Source organism: Sorex fumeus, unplaced genomic scaffold (genome assembly GCF_029834395.1).
Source record: "Sorex fumeus unplaced genomic scaffold, SorFum_2.1 ptg000035l, whole genome shotgun sequence".
In the NCBI taxonomy this organism is placed as follows: domain Eukaryota; kingdom Metazoa; phylum Chordata; class Mammalia; order Eulipotyphla; family Soricidae; genus Sorex; species Sorex fumeus.
The window spans coordinates 38,343,320-38,365,311 of NW_026606092.1; the positions used below are offsets into that span (position 1 = coordinate 38,343,320).

Sequence of the window (21,992 nt, forward strand, 5' to 3'; positions counted from 1 at the left end):
TTGTTCCCCTGGGTTATAACAAAAGGAATGCTATGTACTGATTTAATTTATTTGTTATAATCTGCTGTAATATTATATCGTTTAAGAAAGCCTCATCCACATGCTGTTGGACCAAGAAAAAGGTGTAAGATTCAGACCCGAAAAACTTAAGAACAGTCATCTGAGCTGACTGTGTAAATCCCTACAAGGGATGGCAAAGCGTATGCTCAGACCTTCAGCGATGAAGAGACAATTTGCTCCTGCAAGAGGTATGACTATAACTGAAGTTAAGCCTTACTGATGTATATCTGCAAAGTCATATCTTATTTTATAAGTTAAAAACTGTCGTTAAGCTTGCATGATCTTAATTGACACTTTAGGATGTAGTTCACTGTCACTGTCACTGTCACTGTCCTCCCGTTGTTCATCGATTTGCACGAGCGGGCCCAGTAACGTCTCCATTGGAGACTTTTGTTGTTACTGTGTTTGGCATATCGAATACATCACGGGTAGTTTGCCAGGCTCTGCCGTGCGGGCAAGATACTCTCGGTAGCTTGCCAGGCTCTCTGAGAGGGGTGGAGGAATCGAACTCAGGTTGGCCATGTTGGATGCATGCAAGGCAAACGCCCTACTGGTGTGCTATCACTCCAGGATGTAGTTATGTAGTATAAATGCAGCCTCAGTCTTTGAGTCATTTGTCAAATTATTAGAGTTCAAGTCTAACATCGTAATCCTTGGGCCCATCACCACAAAATAAACTTTGATCCTAAGCCCTTCCTCTGTCTCAGCTTTCTCACTGAGTTATGACAATCTCGAGCCTTACAGGAGAGACCTTACAGGGGGCATAACCCTTTCTGAAACTTTCTTCTCACCTTAAAATTGGCCCAACATTGCACTAGGACTATGTAACCCTGCTTAGCTTATCCTCAGGTACTCTCGTGACCTCACGCACACCATTTGGTGCCTACCTAACAGAACAAAAGGAAGGGAAATTATAAACACAGGAGTTAAGGTTACCATCTTGAGAAGACATGCTATATTTAAATGTGCCTGTCCACCAAGTGACACAGTGGGTGCATCCCTAACCAAGGAGAGAGAACAAAGAAACCTGCAAAGGAAGGGGAGCATACCCAGATTATCCTTGACCCTTATAGAATTTTTTTTAAAAAAAAATGGGTGGGGGAAGGAATTGAGACTGAGAGGTGGGTTGGGGAGGTGAGAGACAGATGAGGGGTAACAGGCAAGAGTGAGGTGCCTTGAGCTCAACACCGATGGGGAGATGTGTACATGTACTTACATGTGTACACCTGTGGTATATGAGTAGATATGTATACATGTATAAACTACAGAGCCAGCATATCTACAAGGATGAGATCTAAAAGGAAATCATCAAACTTGAAGATGTGCCAAGCAAGGCGACTGGGGGCTGGAGAGAACCTGGGGACATGGATGGAAAGAGCTGGACATGGGTGGTAGGACTGGTTGGTATTGGAACATTGTACTCCTGAAATCCAGCTATGAATAAATATGTAAATCATGGGTGTCTCCTATTTAATTAAAAAAAAATCAAGACTGCAAATAAAAGTTTAGGCTTCATTCCATTTCCTTCATCGTCCAGGATCCGAAGAAGAGAGGAACGCAGAAAAGGAGACTCCCTAAAGCTGTCTGTCTTTAGTCCTGCTCTGGGGGAAACTCCCAGCCCCCAACCAGGGTGAGTCGCCAGCGCTGGCTCTGGGGTGGGGGAAAGCAGGTGCATGTTGGACCTCCTCTCCGCCGGGGGGCGCCATAAGAAAACATCAAACACGGAACCTAACCGGAAGTGCTCGCTCCCGGCACTTCCGCCCCGCGGAGCCGGTCGCGCACGTGCCAGCCGGGAGGAGGAGGAGGAGGAGGAGGGAGAGTCGGCCCGGGGAAGGGGCGCCGTCGCCGCCATGTCCCACCTCCCCATGAAACTGCTGCGCAGGAAGATCGAGAAGCGGAACCTGAAGCTGCGGCAGCGGAACCTGAAGCTGCGGGGTGAGGAGCGCGGCCGGGCTGGCGGCGGGCGGCGGGCGGGCGGGCGGGCGGGCGCGCGTGGGCCCGGCGCCTGCGGGCGGCTGCGAAGTGGGAGCGCGCTGCTGCGGCCGATGCCAATGCAGATGCCGATGCCGATGCTAATGCCAATGCTGATGCCAACGCCAATGCCGATGCTGATGCTGCTGCTAATGCCAATGCCAATACCAGTGCTAATGCTGCTGCCAATGCCCATGCCGATGCTAATGCCAATGCCAGTGCTAATGCCAATGCCGATGTTGATGTTGATGCCAATGCCAGTGCCAATGCCGATGTTGATGCTAATGCCAATGCTGATGCCAATGCCAGTGCTAATGCCAATGCCAATGCTAATGCTGCTGCCAGTGCCAATGCCGATGCTAATGCCGATGCTGATGCCATATGCCAATGCTAATGCTTCTGCCAATGCCAATGCCAGTGTTAATGCTGCTGCCGATGCCGATGCTGCTGCTGCTGCTAATGCTAATGCCAATGCCAGTGCTAATGCTTCTGCCAGTGCCAATGCCAATGCTGCTGCTGCTAATGCCAATGCTGCTGCCAATGTTAATGCCAATGCCAATGTCAATGCCAATGCCGATGCTGCTGCTGCCGCTGCTGCACAGGTGGCCCGGGGCTGCCGTGACCCCCGAGCGCGGGGACTTTCCGGAACGTGTGGGGGGAGAAAAAAAAAAAAACAGCCTGGGACAGCGTGGGGGGTGCAGCCACGACGCGCCACGTGGCCGCGGGGTGGCCTCTTGGGCGTGCGGAGCCTCAGTTTCTCCTTTCCGAGCGAGGGCGGGGATTTTCTGGGTCCCGCCGGGCTCCGGCTCTAGCCGCTGCCCCCCTTCCCTGCTCGGTCCCCGCCGGCCCCCTGGCCTCACCTTGCTCCCTGTCCCCGGGACCTGCCCATCACCGGTCGGTGACCTGTCCCTGACCTGCGCTGGGGGGCTGGGGCCGCGCCTGCCAGCTGCTGCCGGAGAGCCTCTGCGCGGTGCCCGCCCCGTGGAAGTTTGCACGGAAAAGGGTTTCGGCGTGTGAGCCTGCTGGTACATAAGGCCTCGTGGGCACCCCGGTGGCTCCTGACCCGGGGCTGCTGCTGGAAGTTCTGCCGGGGTGGAAAATGAGACCCTGTGACCCAGCCACCCACCCCCAGGGAACACCACGGGGGAGGCATATGGCCTCCTCCCTTTTGCTTTGCAACAGAGTTCTGAACGGAATCTGGTGTCTTGTAGATTTTAGTATCCTTTTTTTTTTTTTTCCCCAGTTGCCTTTTATGTCCCATTTCTGTAGGGTGGAATAGTATGGCTGCTACCTGGTGTGCATGCCGGGTAACAATTTAAATGCTAGACATTTTTTTTTTCCTCTCTTTTTCTTTCTTTTTTTTTTTATTAGTGAAGCACCATGGGGTACAGTTGTAGATTTACAAATCTTTGTGCTTGGGTTTCGGTCATACAATGATCAGATACCCATCCCTCCACCAGTGCCCATTTTCCACCACCAAGGATAATATCCCTCCCCCATCCCTCCCATCCCACCCTGCCTCTGTGGCAGGGCATTCCCTTTTGTTCTCTCTCTCCTTTTGGGTGTGGTGGTCTGCAAGAGAGGCTTTGAGTGGCAAACATGTTCAGTCCATAGTCTACTTTCAACATGCATCTCCCCTCCTGGGAGGATCCTCCAAACACCCTTTATTAAATGCTAGACTTTTTAGTAATATAAACGGTAGCACTGGTAACGGGCTTCCTTGGGCATTGATATCTGCTCAGCGTTCAATGAATGAACGCTTTGCTCCACCGTCTTAGTTATGCTGCTCTCTAGGAAAGTTGACTGTTTTGAAGTTAAGAGAAATAGGCTGTGTGAATATATTGTAAGAATTTTCCAGTGTATTGACAAGACCCAGAGACTATAAAACCCAGCTCCCGACATCTTATTATCTCGTTCTTACTTTGGACAACCTGGCAGGCTACCGAATGTAGCCTGCCCACACGGCAGTCTGGCAAACTCCCCATGGTGTACCCAATATGCCAAATACCAGTAACAATGATGGGTCTCATTCTCCTAACCCTGAAAGAGCCTTGAATATGGCACTTTTTAAAATCTCAGGGTAGGCCGGAGACATTACTGGTGCCTGCTCGAGGCACTCTACAGACAACAGGGTGATCATGATTGTGATCAACTTGCTACAGGTGTTTTAAATAGTATTAAAATGTCTACTGATTTGTAACTCCCCTTACTGATCTGTTTATTGTTCCTTTTAGAGTTTTCCTGTTCCAGAGTCTTAATTCCTCAAGGATAGAAATGTGGTATTTTAAACTCAAGAATCAATGAGACTTTTCCTTTGGCCAGCATTTTTTCCTTAAAAGGAAGCTACTCCTTAAAAGTGGAAAAATATTGTTAACGTAGTGTTGTGATTAGTTTTCTTCATGTACATGAATGTCTGAGCTACTAAATGCAGTTCTGGGAGGCATGGAATTTCTCTCAAGATTTCCATATTTCTAAGTGAATCTTAATTTCTTTGTCACAGCAAAGGCCTTGGATGAAAGCCTCTCGGAGTCTCAGAATGGAGATGTGTCCGCAGAAACAGCGGAGATTGGAAAAGTTAAAGCATCTCTAAAACTGTCTGTGAGTGGGGGCTTGTCAGAGGTACAAAATGGACATGCATCTAGAGAAAAGGTGAAAAATCTAAAAGCAAAAAAATTACCGAAGCCATCCAAGAACGTGGATTTGTCTGAAGCCCAAGATGGAGGTCCTTCTAAAACAGTGGGGAAAGTAAAGGCTAAAAGATCCCAGCAGCAGTCTGTGGATGTGGGCTTGTCAGAAGCCCAAAATGTTGGGTCTGCAGCAGTGGGAAACGTAAAAGCTAAAAAAGCCCCAAAGCAGACTCTCAAGGAGAGCTTGTCGGAGGCCCAGAGTGGAGGTACGCCTAAAGGAACGGCAGAAAAGGTGAAAATTGAAAGTTCCCCCAAGAAATCTACTGTGCTAACCAATGGGGAAGCAGCAATACAGTCTCCTAGCTTAGAATCGAAGAAGAAGAAGAAAAAGAAGAAGAAGAAGAGAAAACTGGGGGATGAAGCTGCTGCTGGTCCTGGTAAGCAGTCGATCGATTATCTGTGCTTCGCGCTTCAGCCTTTCAAATAGTTGCTGCTATGTCATGTTGTCTCCACATGACACGTGCCCATGTTCTCATGATCGTAACACACTAGGCTTGACCTGTAGCTAGTGGTAACTTGGAGAGACCTTCACTTTCCTCGAATGTTCGGGCAGTGTATTCTGCTGTTCTGGTCTCAGGCTACCTAAAATAAAAGCTCACTTAAAAGAAGAGTCACTTTAGAATCCCAGAAATTCGATCTTTTAGTCAGTTGTCTGGACTTTTTATAGTAACAGCCTGCCGTGGCTTAGTATTTTAGGTTTGCTATTTGCACATCTGGAGCGATAGCACAGCGGTAGGGCGTTTGCCTTGCACGCAGCCAACATGGCCGACCCGAGTTCGATTCCTCCTCCCCTCTCAGAGAGCCCGGCAAGCTACCGAGAGTATTCGATATGCCAGACACAGTAACAACAAAGTCTCCAATGGAGACGTTACTGGGCCCGCTCGAGCAAATCGACCATCAACGGGAGGGCCTTTACTTTACTTTACTTTATATTTGCACATCAAATTCCTAACACAAATCTCAGCTGGTAGTAAAATACCTTCTTTTATGTATGGAAGGACTTTGCATTAATGACCCTCTTTCTTTGCCCATTCCTTTTCCTACCATGAACCACACACCCCCACCCCGCTTTGAAATAAGACTTAATGATAATTCGAATATGCAGGATAGAGGTAGTAGCAGTTAGAAAGCATCGGAAAGAGTAAGGTATTCATTTCCATCAAGTGCAATCATCACATAATATTGAAGTGAAGAGGGTGGCCCTGTTTTTCCCTCTGCCTTTTCCATATGAGGGTCTCTCCTGGACCATACAGTGCTGAGACGCAAGCGTGGAGCTCTAGAATGCAAAGCATACCCTGCCAGTCATCTTCCGAGCCCAGAAGGACTCATTTTTTCAAAAGATGACTAGATTTGAATAAGCCTAATAAGCCTTGGTCACAATATAGACTTTTTGTTTCATTGTGGGGTTTTTGGGGTTGTTTTGTTTTTTTGTTTTGTTTTTTTTTTTTTTTTTTTTTGATTTTTGGGTCACACCTGGTGATTCTCAGAGGTTATTCCTGGCTCGTGCACTCAGGAATTACTCCTGGCAGTGCTCGGGGGACCATATGGGATGCTGGAAATCAAACCCAGTTTGGCAGTGTGTTATGCTATTGCTCCAGCCCGTTTTTGTGGGTTGTTTTATTTGGGAGGGGGGGGAGGCGTTTTCTTTGAGATTTGAGCAAACAGATAACGAAATTTTATGAGAATACTTGTGTCCATCTTGATTTTTGTGATTCCTTAGACCACATGACCTGCAGTTTTAAGAAAGTAAAAAGAGCTAGGACTTGAAGATTGGAGTATTGATTTAAAGCAGTTGTGTTCATATTCTGAAATTAGTAATGCCTTTCAGGTTCTTGTTCTGAGTGTGCCTAAGACAAAAAATACTATTTTCTTCTCTCGTGTATTGAGTCACAAGCTGGAAATTTCAGACCCTATTTTTAATTTCAAGTCAGTTCCTCTCACCCAGGTCTATTGCCTTTGCCTTGTCAAGGTGAAGTGAAGAACCTTTGAGATTTCTGTTCATTAAAACAAAATTAACTTTCATGTGTATCTTTTGGTTTGGGGGCCACCCCCATTGGTGCTCAGGGCTTACTCCTAACCCTGGTCTTAGGGATCACTTGTAGCAGGCTTGGAAGACTATATGTGGTACCAGGGGTTAAACTCAGCTCAGCCACCTGCAGGGCAAATGCTTTTCCCGCTGCACTATCACACGCCTGTTTATTTTTATCTACAAGACACAGGAAGGAAAATTTGTGTTTCATGAGTTTTTACTCATGAAATCATTAATGTCATTCCCTTTTCTTGACAAAGTATAAAGAATTAGGTATAATTAGTATACTTAAATTATTCAGTTTTTTTAAAAATTCATGGTTGCTTAAATGGCATTAGAAAACTAAAAAAAAGTCACCTTGGCAAATCTGCATGCCCCCCCTTAATCATAAAACTTCCTTGGCAAATTATGTGTTATATATTAAAGTTTTTGTAATGGGGAAAAAAAAAAGTGGGTTTTTGTTTTACTCAAATCTTTTTAAACCAAGATACCAAAAAAGCAAAAATTGAAGAGAAAGGGGAATCAGAAGAAGATGGAACTCGGCCTCCTGAAGAAGCAGAGGATGTGGAGAAGCCAGACAATGAGGAAGATGACAGTGAGGTGCCCAGCCTGCCTCTCGGACTGACAGGTAACCTGCAGGAACTTAGATCTTGCTGCTTTTTGTGTGTTGCTTAATGTGTCTTTATTCCTGCTTTTTGTTTTGTTTTGTTTTTTTCTTTTCTTTTCTTCTTTCCTAACACTAAATTTTTTTTCCCCTTCCCTTCCTAGTCACCCAACACGGTTCCTTTGTTGCACTGCCCTGGAGACTGAAGTTTTGTCGCGTACCAGGGATTTGACAGGGATTGAAGTCACAGTGTTTGGCCTATAAGACAGGCACTCTGCCACCAAGCTGCTTCCCCAGACCCCAGCTCTCTAAATGTTGTTATATGCATGCACGTAGTTTCTGAGTCCTTTCTCCCCTTTGGTTTGACATTTGTGAAGTTCATTCCGTGTTGTAATAGGAAGATCACTGGTGCTCCAGTATGGAAACCAAGGGTTGAATAGTGGCTTAGTTACAGATTGGAGAAGGTGAAACTGATAGGGACTGACAGTGTTAGGGTCCGAGCTCAGGGCAGCCTCACCTGTCAAGGAAAACTTGACAAGGAGAGACCAAGTCCATGCAAAAGCAAGAGATTTATTCGAGCAGGCTCGGGCTCACAGCATGACCACAAACCGTCAGTGACTGAGAGCCCCGAGCCTCTTCAAAGGGGGCTTTTTATAGGGCATCTTCCCGAACATTTCAGAAAAGCCCGCGCACAAGTCACCCAATACATTTGAATTATTCACATTAGATGCTGCACGCAGGCAGCCTATCATTTTGCAACAAGCCATCAGCACCAGCCACTCTCTTCTGTACCTGTCACCAGGCCCTCCCATCGGGCAGTCAATTAGGCCTTTTCATTAGGCCTTCTCCAACCTTGTGGAGAATTCCAGGTGCAAGGAGGAGTTGGGGGTACTTGGTGTTGCTAGCCTGCCACAGCTGCAGGACGGGATATGGGCTGGGACTTGCTTTGCTAGGGCCCAATTGTCACAGGGCTATCTTTCAACAGTACCAGGTAAACTTGTTTTGTGTTTATTTAAAGGTGGGTGTGGGGGGTGGGGGACACAGAATCCATTGTTCCTGGCTAGAAATGTTTTAAGAGTAAACTTGAGTTTGATTTAGGTTTTCCGTTTTTGTTTTGGGCCACGCCCAGCTGTGCTCACTCCTGGCAGGGTTCAGAGGACCATATGGAGGGCTAGGGATCACACCCAGGTCAGCTGCATGCAAAGCAGATACCCTACCCACTGTACTGTCTCTTGGGTGGGCCCTTAATTTAGTCTGTTTTGTTGAAATACTGAAGCCCAGCTCTAGAATTGCATGAGTAAAATTGCAAAGTTATGCAGTGCCTATCATTAGCATAATTTTGCCTTCCACATGGGATGACCAGCTTATCCCAGTGTGCCTACAGGTCTTCCCGTTTCAGTGGTGAGAGTCCTGCAGCATATAAACTTCTCTCACCTACCATGCACTTTGACTAACCATATTTTTGGTCAGGACAGGGCACAGATACTGGGATCTAGTGGGTAGAACTCGGGAATGCCACGGAACATCTTATAAAGCATATTAACAACTTTTGACAACAAAGAATTAGCCTAATCGATTGTTATTGCCAAGATTGACTTTGTCTGGGCTACACCTGAGACATAGGATGGATAGAGAAGTTCTCTTGTTAAACAATGAATGACTTTGCCTACAAAGAGCTTCATACCCTTGATGTGTGAGTTCTAACGGTGTATCAAGTTTTCTCTACAGTTAGGTTTGGAACTTCAAGTAAATAAAGCCTTTAGCAGCAAATAAACTGGTATCAGATCTTCCCCCTCCACCCCCATTACAGAAAATTGGTTATAGTTTTATTTTCTTTCAAAGAAGCTTGACACCAACCTTACAGTGTTTTCAGTCAACAGAGATATAATATTTAAGCAACTGTTGCAGATGAGCTACTGAAAGAGATGAATTTGTTCATGACGAACTCTGTTTCTGCTTAGGAGCTTTTGAGGATACTTCATTTGCTTCTCTGAGTAATCTTGTCAATGAGAATACTCTGAAAGCTATCAAAGAAATGGGCTTTACAAACATGACTGAAATTCAACATAAAAGTATCAGACCACTTCTGGAAGGCAGGTATGACTTCACATTGATGTTTGGGCATTAGAGTCTGTGTTGTGGCTTTAGTGCTGTGATTTAGAAAGTATCTGCATGTTCTGTTTATTTGGCACCATTTTGGATCATCATTTCATTTTTTCATTTCATCATCCTGTTATTCGTCGATTGCCTCGAGCAGGCCCCAGTAACGTCTCTTTCATCCTAGCCCTGAGATTATATTCAAGGCTCTTTAGGAGAATGAGACCCATCATTGTTACTGGTATTTGGCATATTGGGTACGCCACGGGGAGTTTGCCAGACTCTGCCCTGTGGGCAGGCTACATTCGGTAGCCTGCAAGTTTATCCACAGTAGGAAAACTTGGATCATCATCCTGTGTCAAAGTTAGTTGTTTGACCCAGCGTTTCAATCACACAGAGCATTCAGACTTTTGTCTTGTTCAGGCTCTATAGATTTAATACCTAAAATACCTGATAGAACATAATCAGAAAATCACTAATACTTGTGGAATGAGAAAAAAAAGTCTTATTTCTTTCGCTTTTTAATACTTAGGGATCTTCTCGCAGCTGCAAAAACAGGCAGTGGCAAAACTTTGGCGTTTCTCATCCCCGCAGTTGAGCTCATTGTTAAGTTGAAATTCATGCCCAGGAACGGTGAGCGCTTTATCTGATTATGTCTGTGTATTTCTGATTTATTGTGCCAGTTCTAGACTTGTTTGCAATTGCAGTTTGACTTTTACAAACGTGTCTTAAATTCTGTTTTTAGGAACAGGAGTCCTTATTCTCTCACCTACAAGGGAACTGGCCATGCAGACCTTCGGTGTTCTTAAGGAACTAATGACTTACCACGTTCACACTTACGGGTTAATAATGGGTGGCAGTAACAGGTCTGCTGAAGCACAGAAACTTGGTAATGGGATCAACATCATTGTGGCTACACCAGGTCGTCTCCTGGACCATATGCAGGTAGAACTCTGTTGTAGTGGACCTGTATCATCAGCTTGTGTGAGACTTAACTTTGGTGGCTAACAGGGTTTTTGGTTTTTCTTTTGAATTTTGTCTTGTTAGAATACCCCTGGATTTATGTATAAAAACCTACAGTGCCTGGTTATTGATGAGGCCGATCGTATCTTAGATGTTGGGTTTGAAGAGGAATTAAAGCAAATAATTAAACTACTACCAAGTAAGTAGGTGGTACCTGCATGTGGTTTGCAAAGCCATTGTTGGAAGTAGGGACTCTTCCTGTATAAAAATGATTAATAATAGAATTGTACTATAGCCGGGTGAAAAACTGTTAAAATATTAACTTAGAGCTAGTTTTCAATACAAGCATCAATTTTTTACTTGTTTAATTTCATTGCTTTTGCTATTTTAGAGGTCATAGTGCAAGTTATGACCTGGGATGTGCCACCACCACTCCCTTTAGAGGAGGAGAAGGCCAACAGAACCATATTTAAAGGACTTGGGGGTCACTCCCAGTCTACTTGGCCCAGCATTGAAGTGTTGATCAGGCCTAGTAGAAGTTCACATTTCGAAAGTTTGGGTGATTTTGCAGTGCTGGAGATCAAGCCCTTCGTATGCAAGGCAGGCGCCCAACCTGTGCTCCCCTCCCCCATCCCATCCCTGCTCCTTAGCTGGTTTACATCTCAGAGGCAGCCAGAGGCTTGTTGCCCTTCCTCTTTCTGTTTGAATTGGGCAAACATAGATTATAATCACGACTCTATTATGGGTGTGTGTGTGTGTGTGTGTGTGTGTGTGTTCGTTCACACTTACTATATGATTCTTTCGAATGCTTTGTTGAGGTCTGATCAGCATGTATTTTCAGTGTGCAATTTGTTGTCAGATTTGTCCCTAAGTAATTCATTAAAAATTTAGTTTCAAAATGTGCATTGCTTGTATTAATATAGCTGGTTTTCATAAAGCTCTTACAACTGTCAGGGTAATTATTACTCCACTCAACTAGATTATTAGTATGATCATCTAGGTAACCTAAGTCCTTGAAATTTTCTACAGACAATTAAGTCTTTTACAAATAAATTTTTTTACTTAAATAGTCTCATGCCTGATAACACTGGCTAGAACCTCCAGCACAGTGCTCAGTAGAAGTGGCTGGTGAAGCCCTTGTCTTATTCTTGACCTTAAACGAGAAAAAAACATCTAGTCTTTCATCACTAAGAGAAATTAATGGTAAAAGAACTACTGGTGAAAAGAAGCATTAATATGTTTTTGTAGATACCCTTAATTATATTGGGAAATGATCCTTCTGTTCTAGTTTGTTGATTTTTCTTTAAAAATCAGAAATGTTAATTATTTTGAAACTTTCTTTATCAAAATGGCCAAATATTCTTTGATTCATTGATATGGCATAGTGGGTTAGTTAATTTTCAAATTTTAAACCAACTCTGTATTTCTAAATAAATCCCAAACCTTTCTAATGTTTCAAAGAATGAGTTGGGAAGTATATGCTGTTTTCTCTCTTCTATCTATGGGGTTTATGAAGAAGTAATACTTCTTCATTGTTTAGTAGAATTGACCAGTATAGGCCATTGAGACTATAGAAGAAATTTTAACGCATGTAAGACTATTGAAGTTTTCTCTTTCTCCTTGGGTAAGCTAAACGATGGTTGTCTTCCAAGAAAATTCTCCATTTCAGCTAATTTGTCAGAATTGAGCAATAGATATGGCCAGTGTTAGAGCCCTTGTGCCTTATTTGTGAACCCCTGGACTCAAGTCCCCAGATCCAAGAAAATTTTTTAAAAAATGAAATTCTTTTACTAGTCAGACTTACACACATAAACTGGGTATGACATTCCCTTGTTACCGTTTTTACTCTTTGTAGTGATAACACATCTCCCATCCTTTTTTTTTTTTTTTTTGATTTTTGGGTCGCACTCAGTGATGCGCAGGGGTTACACCTGGCTCTGCGCTCAGGAATCACTCCTGGCGGTGCTCAGGGGACCATAGGGGATGCTGGGAATCGAACCTGGGTCGGCTGCGTGCAAGGCAAACGCCCTACTCGCTGTGCTATCTCTCCAGCCCCACATCTCCCATTCTTGATAGTTCTATGGAAAACAGCTGTAAAACAGTTACAAAGATAGCCTGAAAGTTTGGGGTTCCTCTTCTCATCCTGTGTTTAGCACGCAGACAGACCATGCTTTTCTCCGCCACACAAACGCGAAAGGTTGAAGACCTGGCAAGGATTTCTCTGAAAAAGGAGCCGCTATACGTTGGGGTTGATGACGACAAGACAAATGCAACCGTCGATGGCCTTGAGCAGGTACGTCTGTCAGTGGCTTAAAAGGATCTATTTTTAAAGTCTTTCGTTGTACTTGTTGGAGACACGTCTTGAAGATAGAAATAAGGGTTAATTAGCTTTTAATTGCAATGTAGTGGATTTGGGGCTCTTGAGTCTCCAGATACTCGAGCTCTGAATTCTGTCAGTTTGCTCTTTCTGTTAGTCTCTTCACTTACTGCATGGGAGGTGTTAACTGCCAGTTCTTGAGGACAGCAACCAAAAAATTGTTTAATTCCTTGCTCTGGGATAAAGTGAATTGAAGATGAAAGGACTGATTTGAGGCTTGTAGCTTGGGAAAACCTGAAATGAAATGACAAAGATGCAAAGGAAGACAACTGAAATTGAGTCTTGTGATAAATAGAAATTTTGGGGGGAATGTGTTAGTTTCAGAACCTTTCATTGACTGCCTGCTTTTAAGTAGATTTATCAACCTTTTGTGTTTGTATAGGACACGTACTTCAGCTGAGTTTGCTCAGTGATTGCCATTTAGGGCTGGAGCGATAGCACAGCGGGTAGGGCGTTCGCCTTACACGCGGCCAACATGGCCGACCCGAGTTCGATTCCTCCGCCCCTCTCGGAGAGCCCGGCAAGCTACCGAGAGTATTCGATATGCCAGACACAGTAACAACAAAGTCTCCAATGGAGACGTTACTGGGCCTGCTCGAGCAAATTGACGATCAACGGGAGGGCCTTTACCTTAGGACATTATTAAAAAATGAAAAACTGAAATTGCATGAAAGATTTCTGTTCTTAGTGTTGTTTACAAAAAATATACATATGCTTTTAGGAACTGTTAGTAACTAGTAACCTCAGTAATGAGAAAGTTAGGTATTGAATGGGATTGCAGCTAGTAAAAGTAATTTAAAAATTAGTCATTTCTTCAAAATGATTTCTTGTGAAAGTAGTAACTTTGCAAAAGCTCAGGCAGGAGAATTAGAGGTGGTTTATTTTGCATGCGGCATCAAACCATAGTGGTTCGTGAAATTGAGAATATCCATTGTTTTGTATCCTTGCTTGAACCATGTCCAGGGGTATGTCGTTTGTCCCTCCGAAAAGAGATTCCTTCTGCTCTTCACTTTCCTTAAGAAGAACCGAAAGAAGAAACTCATGGTTTTCTTTTCATCTTGTATGTCTGTGAAATACCACTACGAGTTGCTGAACTACATTGATTTGCCTGTCTTAGCCATTCATGTAAGTGATTAGATGATTTTATTAAATATCAGTTATGCATTTTATGACTGAAACCTGATCATGGAAGCTTTGTAACTATTATATCACAGTGATTCTTTTTTTTTTTTTTTTTAGAAAAGGGTTATTCTTTGCAAGTTATAGAGGTGGTGGGGTTTGAGGTTTTGCTCAGAACATGACTCTTGGCAGTTTTGTCAGTGGAGGGTGCTGGAACCCTGTGTAGAGAAAGCCCTGCCGGATGTGGAGTGTGATGACCTTGAGGAAACAAGCAGTGCTATCTACCTGGGGTTAGAACATAGGCAAGGGAGAACTCTCAGGAAGAAGCAGGTAGACAGCTTGTGTGTGGACTTCCCAGAAGCGGCGTCGGTTCCCAGCCCTAACGGATAGTCTTTGATTCTAGGGAAAGCAAAAGCAGAACAAGCGAACAACCACCTTCTTCCAGTTCTGCAATGCGGATTCAGGGATACTGTTGTGTACAGACGTGGCAGCCAGAGGGCTGGATATTCCTGAAGTTGACTGGATTGTGCAGTATGACCCTCCAGATGACCCCAAGGTAATGCATCATTACGGCCTCCCCAGAATGGCACAACCTTAAGGAGTTCACGTGTCCTCCGGTTCCCCTGAGAAATCCCACGTTACGAATTGTATCCCTTCATTACTCAAGTCGTGTTTCACTGTATAGTGTCTCCACTATTTTTCTGGTCTGAATAGTATTTAGGGCTTTTCTAGGACCCAGGGATAGGGGGTGGGCTGCAAGGAGACTCAAGGGATATCGGTAGGATATAAGTTAGAAGTGTTAGGATCCTTAAAGTGATGTTAAGAGCAGTGGGCATTGGAAGAAAAAAAAATGCCTGCAAAGATAACTAAAGTTTCTATAGCATATGTAGTAGGATATGGTCTATTAAGAATTTTCAGATAATAGGTGATACAAAATATCAGATGGTATTTGACTGCTTTACATGACCACTCTGAAGTAGAAGTGGTGAAGTTGGCACAGCCCTGCATTTGGGGTGCCATCTTGTGTGATCCCACTTCTCTCTGCTACTGTGCAAGTCAGTCCTGGATGTGCAGAACTCTGAGCGATGTTAATGCAGACTTTTTTTCTCTCTCTCCACCAAAGGAATACATTCATCGTGTGGGTAGAACAGCCAGAGGCCTAAACGGAAGAGGGCATGCCTTGCTCATTCTGCGTCCTGAAGAACTGGGTTTCCTTCGTTACTTGAAGCAGTCCAAGGTAAAGGATCTGTGCTTGGAAGACTTTGACTTGGGAACTGGTGCCTCTAGACGGAGCTGCTGGCCAGCGCACGTTAACAGTAGTTTGTCCAAGGAGTCGGGAGCCCTATGGTGTTGTTAGAATAATCGTTCCAGAGCGTGGGTGACTTGGGGGTAGGTCTGGCCCAGAGAGTGCGAACAGAAAGTGCTCCCCTCATTGGCTCATTCCTGAGCTCTGGGGTGCTTGGCGCTGTGCCCTGTGTCTGTTCCGTCCTCCTAGCCCTTGCGGCCCTGTTTGAAACCTTCTTGCTTCCTTCATCAGCCTCCTTGCTCCCTTCTAACCATCTTCTCATCCCATTCTTTCCCTCTTGCCTCCTCTGGAGCCGTAGGGATCCCCGTTCAGTTGTATCTCCCGTTTCTCTCTTGTCAGCTGGATTCTACCTTCCGTGTCTGCTTTGCAGTGAGTTGCAGGTCCTTCTCTTGGCGGGAAGCGTACTAGAGGTCTGTGTACCTAGAGCCCGGGCTGCTTCATAGTGCGTGCATAAAGGGCTTCGGTGGCTCAGCGTTTCTGTACAGCTCCTCACCTTTCCTTTCAGGAAGTTAAACTTAGCACAGTTCACGTACAGTGGCAGAGCCATGACAGAATTTCCATTTGCTGACTCAGCTCTTAGCTGGGGTGCCGGCGTGGCTTGTGGCATCCGGGTTTGATACCCAGCACATCATTCCCCTCACTACTGCCACGGTGACCTTTGAACATCTCGCAGGAAGTGGTTCTTGAGCACAGCTGGATGTGGCCCAAAAACAAACACAAATAAAACATTTCCAGTTGGATTGGAGGGAAAAGAGCCAGATATCTGTCCCAGGGGAATTCCACAAGCCTGGTCTGTTGTCCATCCCCTCTTGAGTATTTCATCAGCCACCGGCAAATCCTCACTGCATGATTTTCTCTCCCAGCTGTCCACAAACTCTTCTTACTCCTCTAAAAGTCTAAAGGTAGATACATCTTTTTTTTTTTTTTCAAATCCGTTTGCTTTTGTTTTCTAGGTTCCATTAAGTGAGTTTGAGTTTTCCTGGTCCAAAATTTCTGATATTCAATCTCAGGTATGTTTTTCTAAAAAGGTTTGTGTAAGAGGAAGCCTCAGTTTCACCTGCACCTTCATCATTTCTGATAGGCGGTCTTTGTTCTCTGAGCATCCCTTTTCATAAACTGAGAGCTTTGAACTCCTCTTTGCTTGCTGCTTACCACATTCTTGTGCTTTCACCCTGAGTTAGTCCTTTTAAAATAGATACGTATATTTTTTATAAAGACATTCATGATTTATTACAGTTGATTTTTTAACACCAATACCACCACCTTTGCACCTTCCCACTACCATTATTTTGAATTTTCCCAACCACCACCCAAGCTTGCCCCAACAGCAGTCCCTAAATAATATATTTTATATTACTTGTTACATAGCGCAGCGGGTAGGGCGTTTGCCTTGCATGCAGCCAACCTGGCCAACCCAAGTTCAATTCTTCTGCCCCTCTTGGAGAGCCCGGCAAGCTACCGAGAGTATCTCGCCCGCACGCCAAAGCCTGGCAAGCTACCCATGACATATCCAATATGCCAAACACAGTAACAACAAGTCTCATGATGGAGACATTACTGGGCTCGCTCGAGCAAATCAGTGAACAACGGGAGGACAATGCTACCAGACAGCGCTACTTGTTACAAATAATTCGCTAAAAATGATCAGAAAAAAATCTTACCCCACCTTAGACTTTTTGCTGCCTGATCTGAAAAATTCCGCAGTACTTGGAGCAAGTATATTTGAACAAATATTTTACACAGAATGATTTTTGTTCGAGTGGATATGATATTTGCTTTTTGAAAATTTTATTTAAAAAGTGTTTCTTCCTATTTCAGCTTGAAAAGTTGATTGAAAAGAACTACTTCCTTCATAAGTCGGCCCAGGAAGCATATAAGTCCTACATCCGTGCCTATGATTCCCATTCTCTGAAGCAGATCTTCAATGTCAATAGCTTAAATCTGCCTCAGGTGGCTCTGTCATTTGGTTTCAAGGTGCCTCCTTTTGTTGATCTGAGTATCCTTTTGTTATTCATTCATTTGGGAAGTGGGGGGCCAGAGCTGTGGTGGAGGGGGAGTTACTCTGGGGCCTGGAGACACCGTTGTCCATCCCATCACCCACCGCCTGCCTGCGTGTCAGCATTACAGAGCAGAGCTGGCTTATGACTTCAAGCCGACAGAACAGTTTGGCAGCCAGGAAGAGGGAGAGTGAGAGAAGCAGCGGGCATGGTGGCAGGACACAGTGCCGCTTCAGTCCAGAGTAGGAGGAGCGGGCTGCCCTGAGGCTGCAGAGAGAAGACCTGAGTGATTGCGTCCTCAGAATGGCAAGGGTTTCATACAGGGGACTTGTAAGACCAGCAGTGTACAAAAAAAGTTGCTGCTTAGGACAAAGGAGAGGGAGGGGGAGGGGAGCCTGTTTCTGGTGGAATTTATAACGTCTGCACTGTTAGCACATTCTCTGTAGAAGGAAGTGAGCTGGCCACGGTGAGATGTGACTGTTAATGCTGGTGGCCCTTCCTGAGGAAACCCGAGGATCTTTTTTTGGGTCACTCCCATTGTAGACCTTGAGTTCGCGTCTGTTGGAATGAGTATGTTTTGAATCATATGAAAGGGAAAAAGGCCCTCTCTCGGCTAAGCGTTTCTGAATCAGTCCCAAGCAGAGGTGGGCGTCACTGTTTTGACACTAGGGGTCTTTTTTCCAAAGATACTTGCTGATACACCTCCTAATTCCTTCTGAGCAATTGACTCTGTTTTCATTGTTGGAGAAAATTACACGACTGTTACACAGGGCTTTAAAAATCAGCTGGTAATTTTAGACTACTATCACGTGGCTCCTGCTGAATTTCTGAAAGCTCTGCAAAGGCTTTGTGGTCACCGTTTCGTGTGGTGCAGAGGGAGGGATGGGGCTGGAGGGACCAGGGCGAGCAGGCCGGTTTCCTGTCTAAGTCGATTCTAGTTCATTATCTCAGTTGCTTGGTTTCCTTAACTAAATTCACCTTCAGATGTGAACACCAATGACAGCAAGCAAAGAAAGAGGGGAGGCGGTGGTGGATTTGGCTACCAGAAAGCCAAGAAAGTGGAGAAGTCCAAGATCTTCAAACATATTAGCAAGAAAGCATCCAGCAGCCGGCAGTTTTCCCACTGAGGACACTCCTTCCTATTCTCTGAAATAAGTGACCTGAAATGAATTCTTCTTTGTTGATTTAACAAAGGAATTATTGTAGCTTTAGAATTTGAGCTGATGTGGTAGTTGTATAAAGTGACTTCATTCGCAAGCATTGAGCACTGTTATTTTCTAGCAGATATTTATTTGGGAATACAAGGAAGTTCCATTTTTCTTGGTTGTACAAGGGTAAAGCACAGTGTCTCTTTCATCTTTGTGGTGTTGGTAAAATACTGTCTTTTTCTTTAAAGAACAAAAGAGTGGGGGGCCTGAGTGATACTACAGTGGGGAGTGCACTTTCCTTTTCTGTGGCCAACTCAAGTTCAAACCCTGGCATCCCCTATGGTCCCCCAGAGTCATCGTATTTTGTACCCAGGAGTAATTCCTAAGTACAAAGCCAGGAGTAACTCGAGCATCACCAGGTGTGTCCCAAAAACCAAAAAAGGTGGTACAGCGAGTGGGGCGCTTGCCCTGCACCCAGCCAACCTTGGTTTCTTCCCGGGCACCCTGTGTGGTCTCCCGAAGACTGCAAGTAGTAACCCCGGAGTGCAGAGCCAGGAGAAAGTTCCGAGCACACCCGGTGTGGCCCAAAACACAAAAGTGCCATTTTAATATTCTTTTTTTTTTTTTTTGTACCGTTTTTCTTTTCCTGGTATCTGAAGTCTCGTGCAGTTTGGATTACTGTGCTAAGCTGCAGTGGTGGACAGATGACCTAGCACACCGGACTGGCGGTGGTGGTCAGTTGCCTTCGTATATTTGTTGGTTTGCTGTTTCCTGGGCCTTAGAGTAGTTTTTACTCTCTCCTAAAAAAAAAATGCTGCTGTGAACAGGGGTGAGAGCCGGAGGATGTTCATAAAGACCACTGTATGTGTCAAAGGTGGAGATTTTTTTATTTTAATATATAACACATTTGTAAACAATGAGCCTGTTTTCAATGTTTCCCCCCAATTGCTAAGAAATGTGGGCTGTTTCTAATTAAGCACCTTTTAATGGGGGGGGGTGGGGACGTCCAAGGATCTGAGGATTTTGAACTTCATTTACACCCATATAGGTTCTCCAACTGATGGCTTAGCAGAGATCTTTTTAGGAAAAAAACAGAAACAAAGAATGGAGGCGCCAATTCAACCAGCTTATCAATGGCTGAATAAATAGCAGTACCCCTACGTTTAAAAAAAAAAAAGAGTGGAGGCGCTCATTCAGCAGCGTTCATTTCCCGTGTTTTAGTTAATACCATCTGATCCTTCTAAGTACTTAGAAGGAAAAGTAGATGATTGGTAAATTTAAGCCAGGCCCTCGGACAATGCACATTGATATTCGTGGGTCTTTTGAGAAAAAAAGGCATCTTCTAGATCCTTGAATCATAACTAGATGCACAGTGAAAACTGGAAATAGAGAAAAATAATTAAAATCTGCTTTCTGTGAATGGGCTTTTTTGTAGTAGTACACTATAGTACTTAACTCCTAATGTGTGTTATGTCTCATTTCTAGGGTGTTTTTATACCTACCCAGTGGTCGTTGTATTTTGTAGCAATTCACAACCAAAGTGGCTAGCATCATTGCTTTTATGCCAGTTAGCATTCATAGATACGTATGTAAATAAGGACATTGAGGATATGAAATGGGAACATTCCAGTCGGAAGGAAAAGAGCAGTGTTTCGCATCAGCCAGCAGACCTAAGCTGCATTTCAGTCTTGGACCACTGAATTCCTGGCATTCATTAACCACAGTGACTTGTCTTTTGTTGGGGAAATAATCATGTTTCAGAAAATATATAAAAGCAAAGGGCAGAATAGTCACTGAATAAAACTCAGTGTTTGTTGATATTTTGGAATATAACAGAGTTTTGATATACTTGTTAATTTTTTATCAGCAGTGAGATCATCTTCTACCCACTATTTGTAACCACTGTTTTGTAATGTATGCTTTGTGTCATTAAATAAGTGCAGGAATTCTGTGTCAACTTAAACTACTGTGTAGCAGCCTGATTGCTTTGGTGACCAGTAACGTGATAAAACTACAGAGAATTTGTGAGAAAGCTGTACAAGTGGAAGGTGGGAAGATTGCTGTTCCAGCTATAGAAAGGTTTATTTCAGGTGCTTTCTGAGAATCTGGTGGGAGGAGATTCTCCCGCAAGATGCTCCAGGAAGGACTTTTAGAAAAACTTGGCTGGGCTGGTTCAGGGATCTAATGGAAGTGGGCCAGTTACTGGAGGAAAGCAGGTAAGAGTCAAGGCACTCTCCACTGTGAGGTTTGTGCAAGAAGAGAACACTGGGTCTGTGCTTAGCTGGTGGCCTATTTGGGGCCATCATTTTGGACATTGGGATAAAGTGACCAGTTAGGAAAGTCATTACTTGCAAATAGGAAACTGAGTGCTGGGCTTCAACTGGTAGGTCATGGATAAAAGTACCAAGCCAGGTTAGAGTAAATGAGGTTACTCCATTTGATAGACGGGAAAACACCATTTTAAAACAGTAACGTGTTGATCTGAGAGTACAAGGTTTTGTGTGTCCCACTCGTTCATTCCCAATCCCCAGCACCACATAAGTCCACTGAGCCGAGAGGAGCTCGGAGGGACCCCCTGGGCCTTCTGAACATCCTTTGGAAAGTATAAAAGATTCCCCAAGCACCACTAGGAGAGACCCCTGTGTAAGGAACCAGTGGTAAGACCTGAACACAGCCAGGTGTTCTCCCCCAAACCAAAAGTTCAGTCACATCTGATACTATGCCAAGCCTGAGTCTAGAGGCTTTGAAGTTGCAGGCAGGATTTCTGAGCTTCTTGGTTGGTTGGGGGGAGCCACACCCTGTGGTTCAGAGGAGTTACTCCTGACTCCATGCTCAGAAGCCCTTCATGGCAGAGCTTGTTGGACCATATGGGATGCCAGGGATCAAACCCCTTGATGACTTCCTGGAAAGCTAACACCCTGCCCACTGTACTAATTCCAGCACCCACCCCCCACCCCACACGCATTCATGTCAAACTGGTTAGTAAGAGAAAGTGACAACCAGGTTCAGTGTTGATTTATAAATTGTGATTGGTGCTGCCACACCAATAGCCTAGGGGGGATTTAGAGATTTCCAAGTCTAGAATTTGAGTCTGGGAGTTCTGATGAAAAAAGTAATGGTTGGGGGTATGGTGCCACCAGCAGGTCAGTCTGTACCTGTGAGGCGAGTGCATCAGCAACCTGATGGCACTGTCAGGCCTTCAGATACCCCAAAATTGCTGCTGTGCCTTTGGCCAGACCCCAAAAACTGGGGGCAAAGTTTACCAAAAAAGTAAACGGCCAAAAGTTAGGTATGTGGGAGACACACAAACCACCTCCAGCTCAGCAATGTAATTGGAGGCATGCCCTCTCTGGTTCCTGATTGAACTGTTTAATGGCCATGATCCTAGACACTCAGAAACAAATCTTGAAACCCAGCGGCTTTTGGCAGAAATGCATCTGGTCCCTGCAGTAGGTTACCAGTGCTGAGCCAACCCAGGTGGGAATAGGTTTTGTGCCTTGGCCTGTTCCCCCTGGCGGCCCAGTGGCCACCATCCTTCAGAGACCACTGGACAGTCAGGTTTGGGCCCCCAGTGACGAGACACGCAGGGCCTCACGGGATGGGGGTGGAGCCGGTCCTGTCCTCCCCACCCCAA

At 44.7% G+C, this 21,992-nt stretch overlaps 1 protein-coding gene across 1 annotated transcript; it reads left to right on the plus strand.

Moving 5' to 3' along the window:
* The first annotated feature begins 1,873 nt into the window (after positions 1–1,873).
* DDX18 (DEAD-box helicase 18) lies at positions 1,874–20,304 on the plus strand. The gene is made up of 14 exons (XM_056117526.1): positions 1,874–1,995; positions 4,532–5,095; positions 7,235–7,375; positions 9,313–9,448; positions 9,981–10,081; positions 10,194–10,393; positions 10,496–10,610; positions 12,565–12,704; positions 13,752–13,913; positions 14,311–14,463; positions 15,031–15,144; positions 16,167–16,223; positions 17,032–17,209; positions 18,195–20,304. Exons 1-14 carry the CDS (start codon positions 1,911–1,913, stop codon positions 18,335–18,337), a joined length of 2,289 nt encoding a protein of 762 aa, XP_055973501.1. The 5' UTR covers positions 1,874–1,910; the 3' UTR covers positions 18,338–20,304.
* Positions 20,305–21,992: the final 1,688 nt, after the last annotated feature.

Coding starts and splice junctions, on each gene's coding strand:
- DDX18 (XM_056117526.1), top strand. CDS start 1,911: ATGTCCCACCTCCCCATGAAACTGCTGCGCAGGAAGATCGAGAAGCGG. Junction 1,996..4,531: donor GCGGAACCTGAAGCTGCGGG/GTGAGGAGCGCG, acceptor TCTTTGTCACAG/CAAAGGCCTTGGATGAAAGC. Junction 7,376..9,312: donor CCTGCCTCTCGGACTGACAG/GTAACCTGCAGG, acceptor GTTTCTGCTTAG/GAGCTTTTGAGGATACTTCA.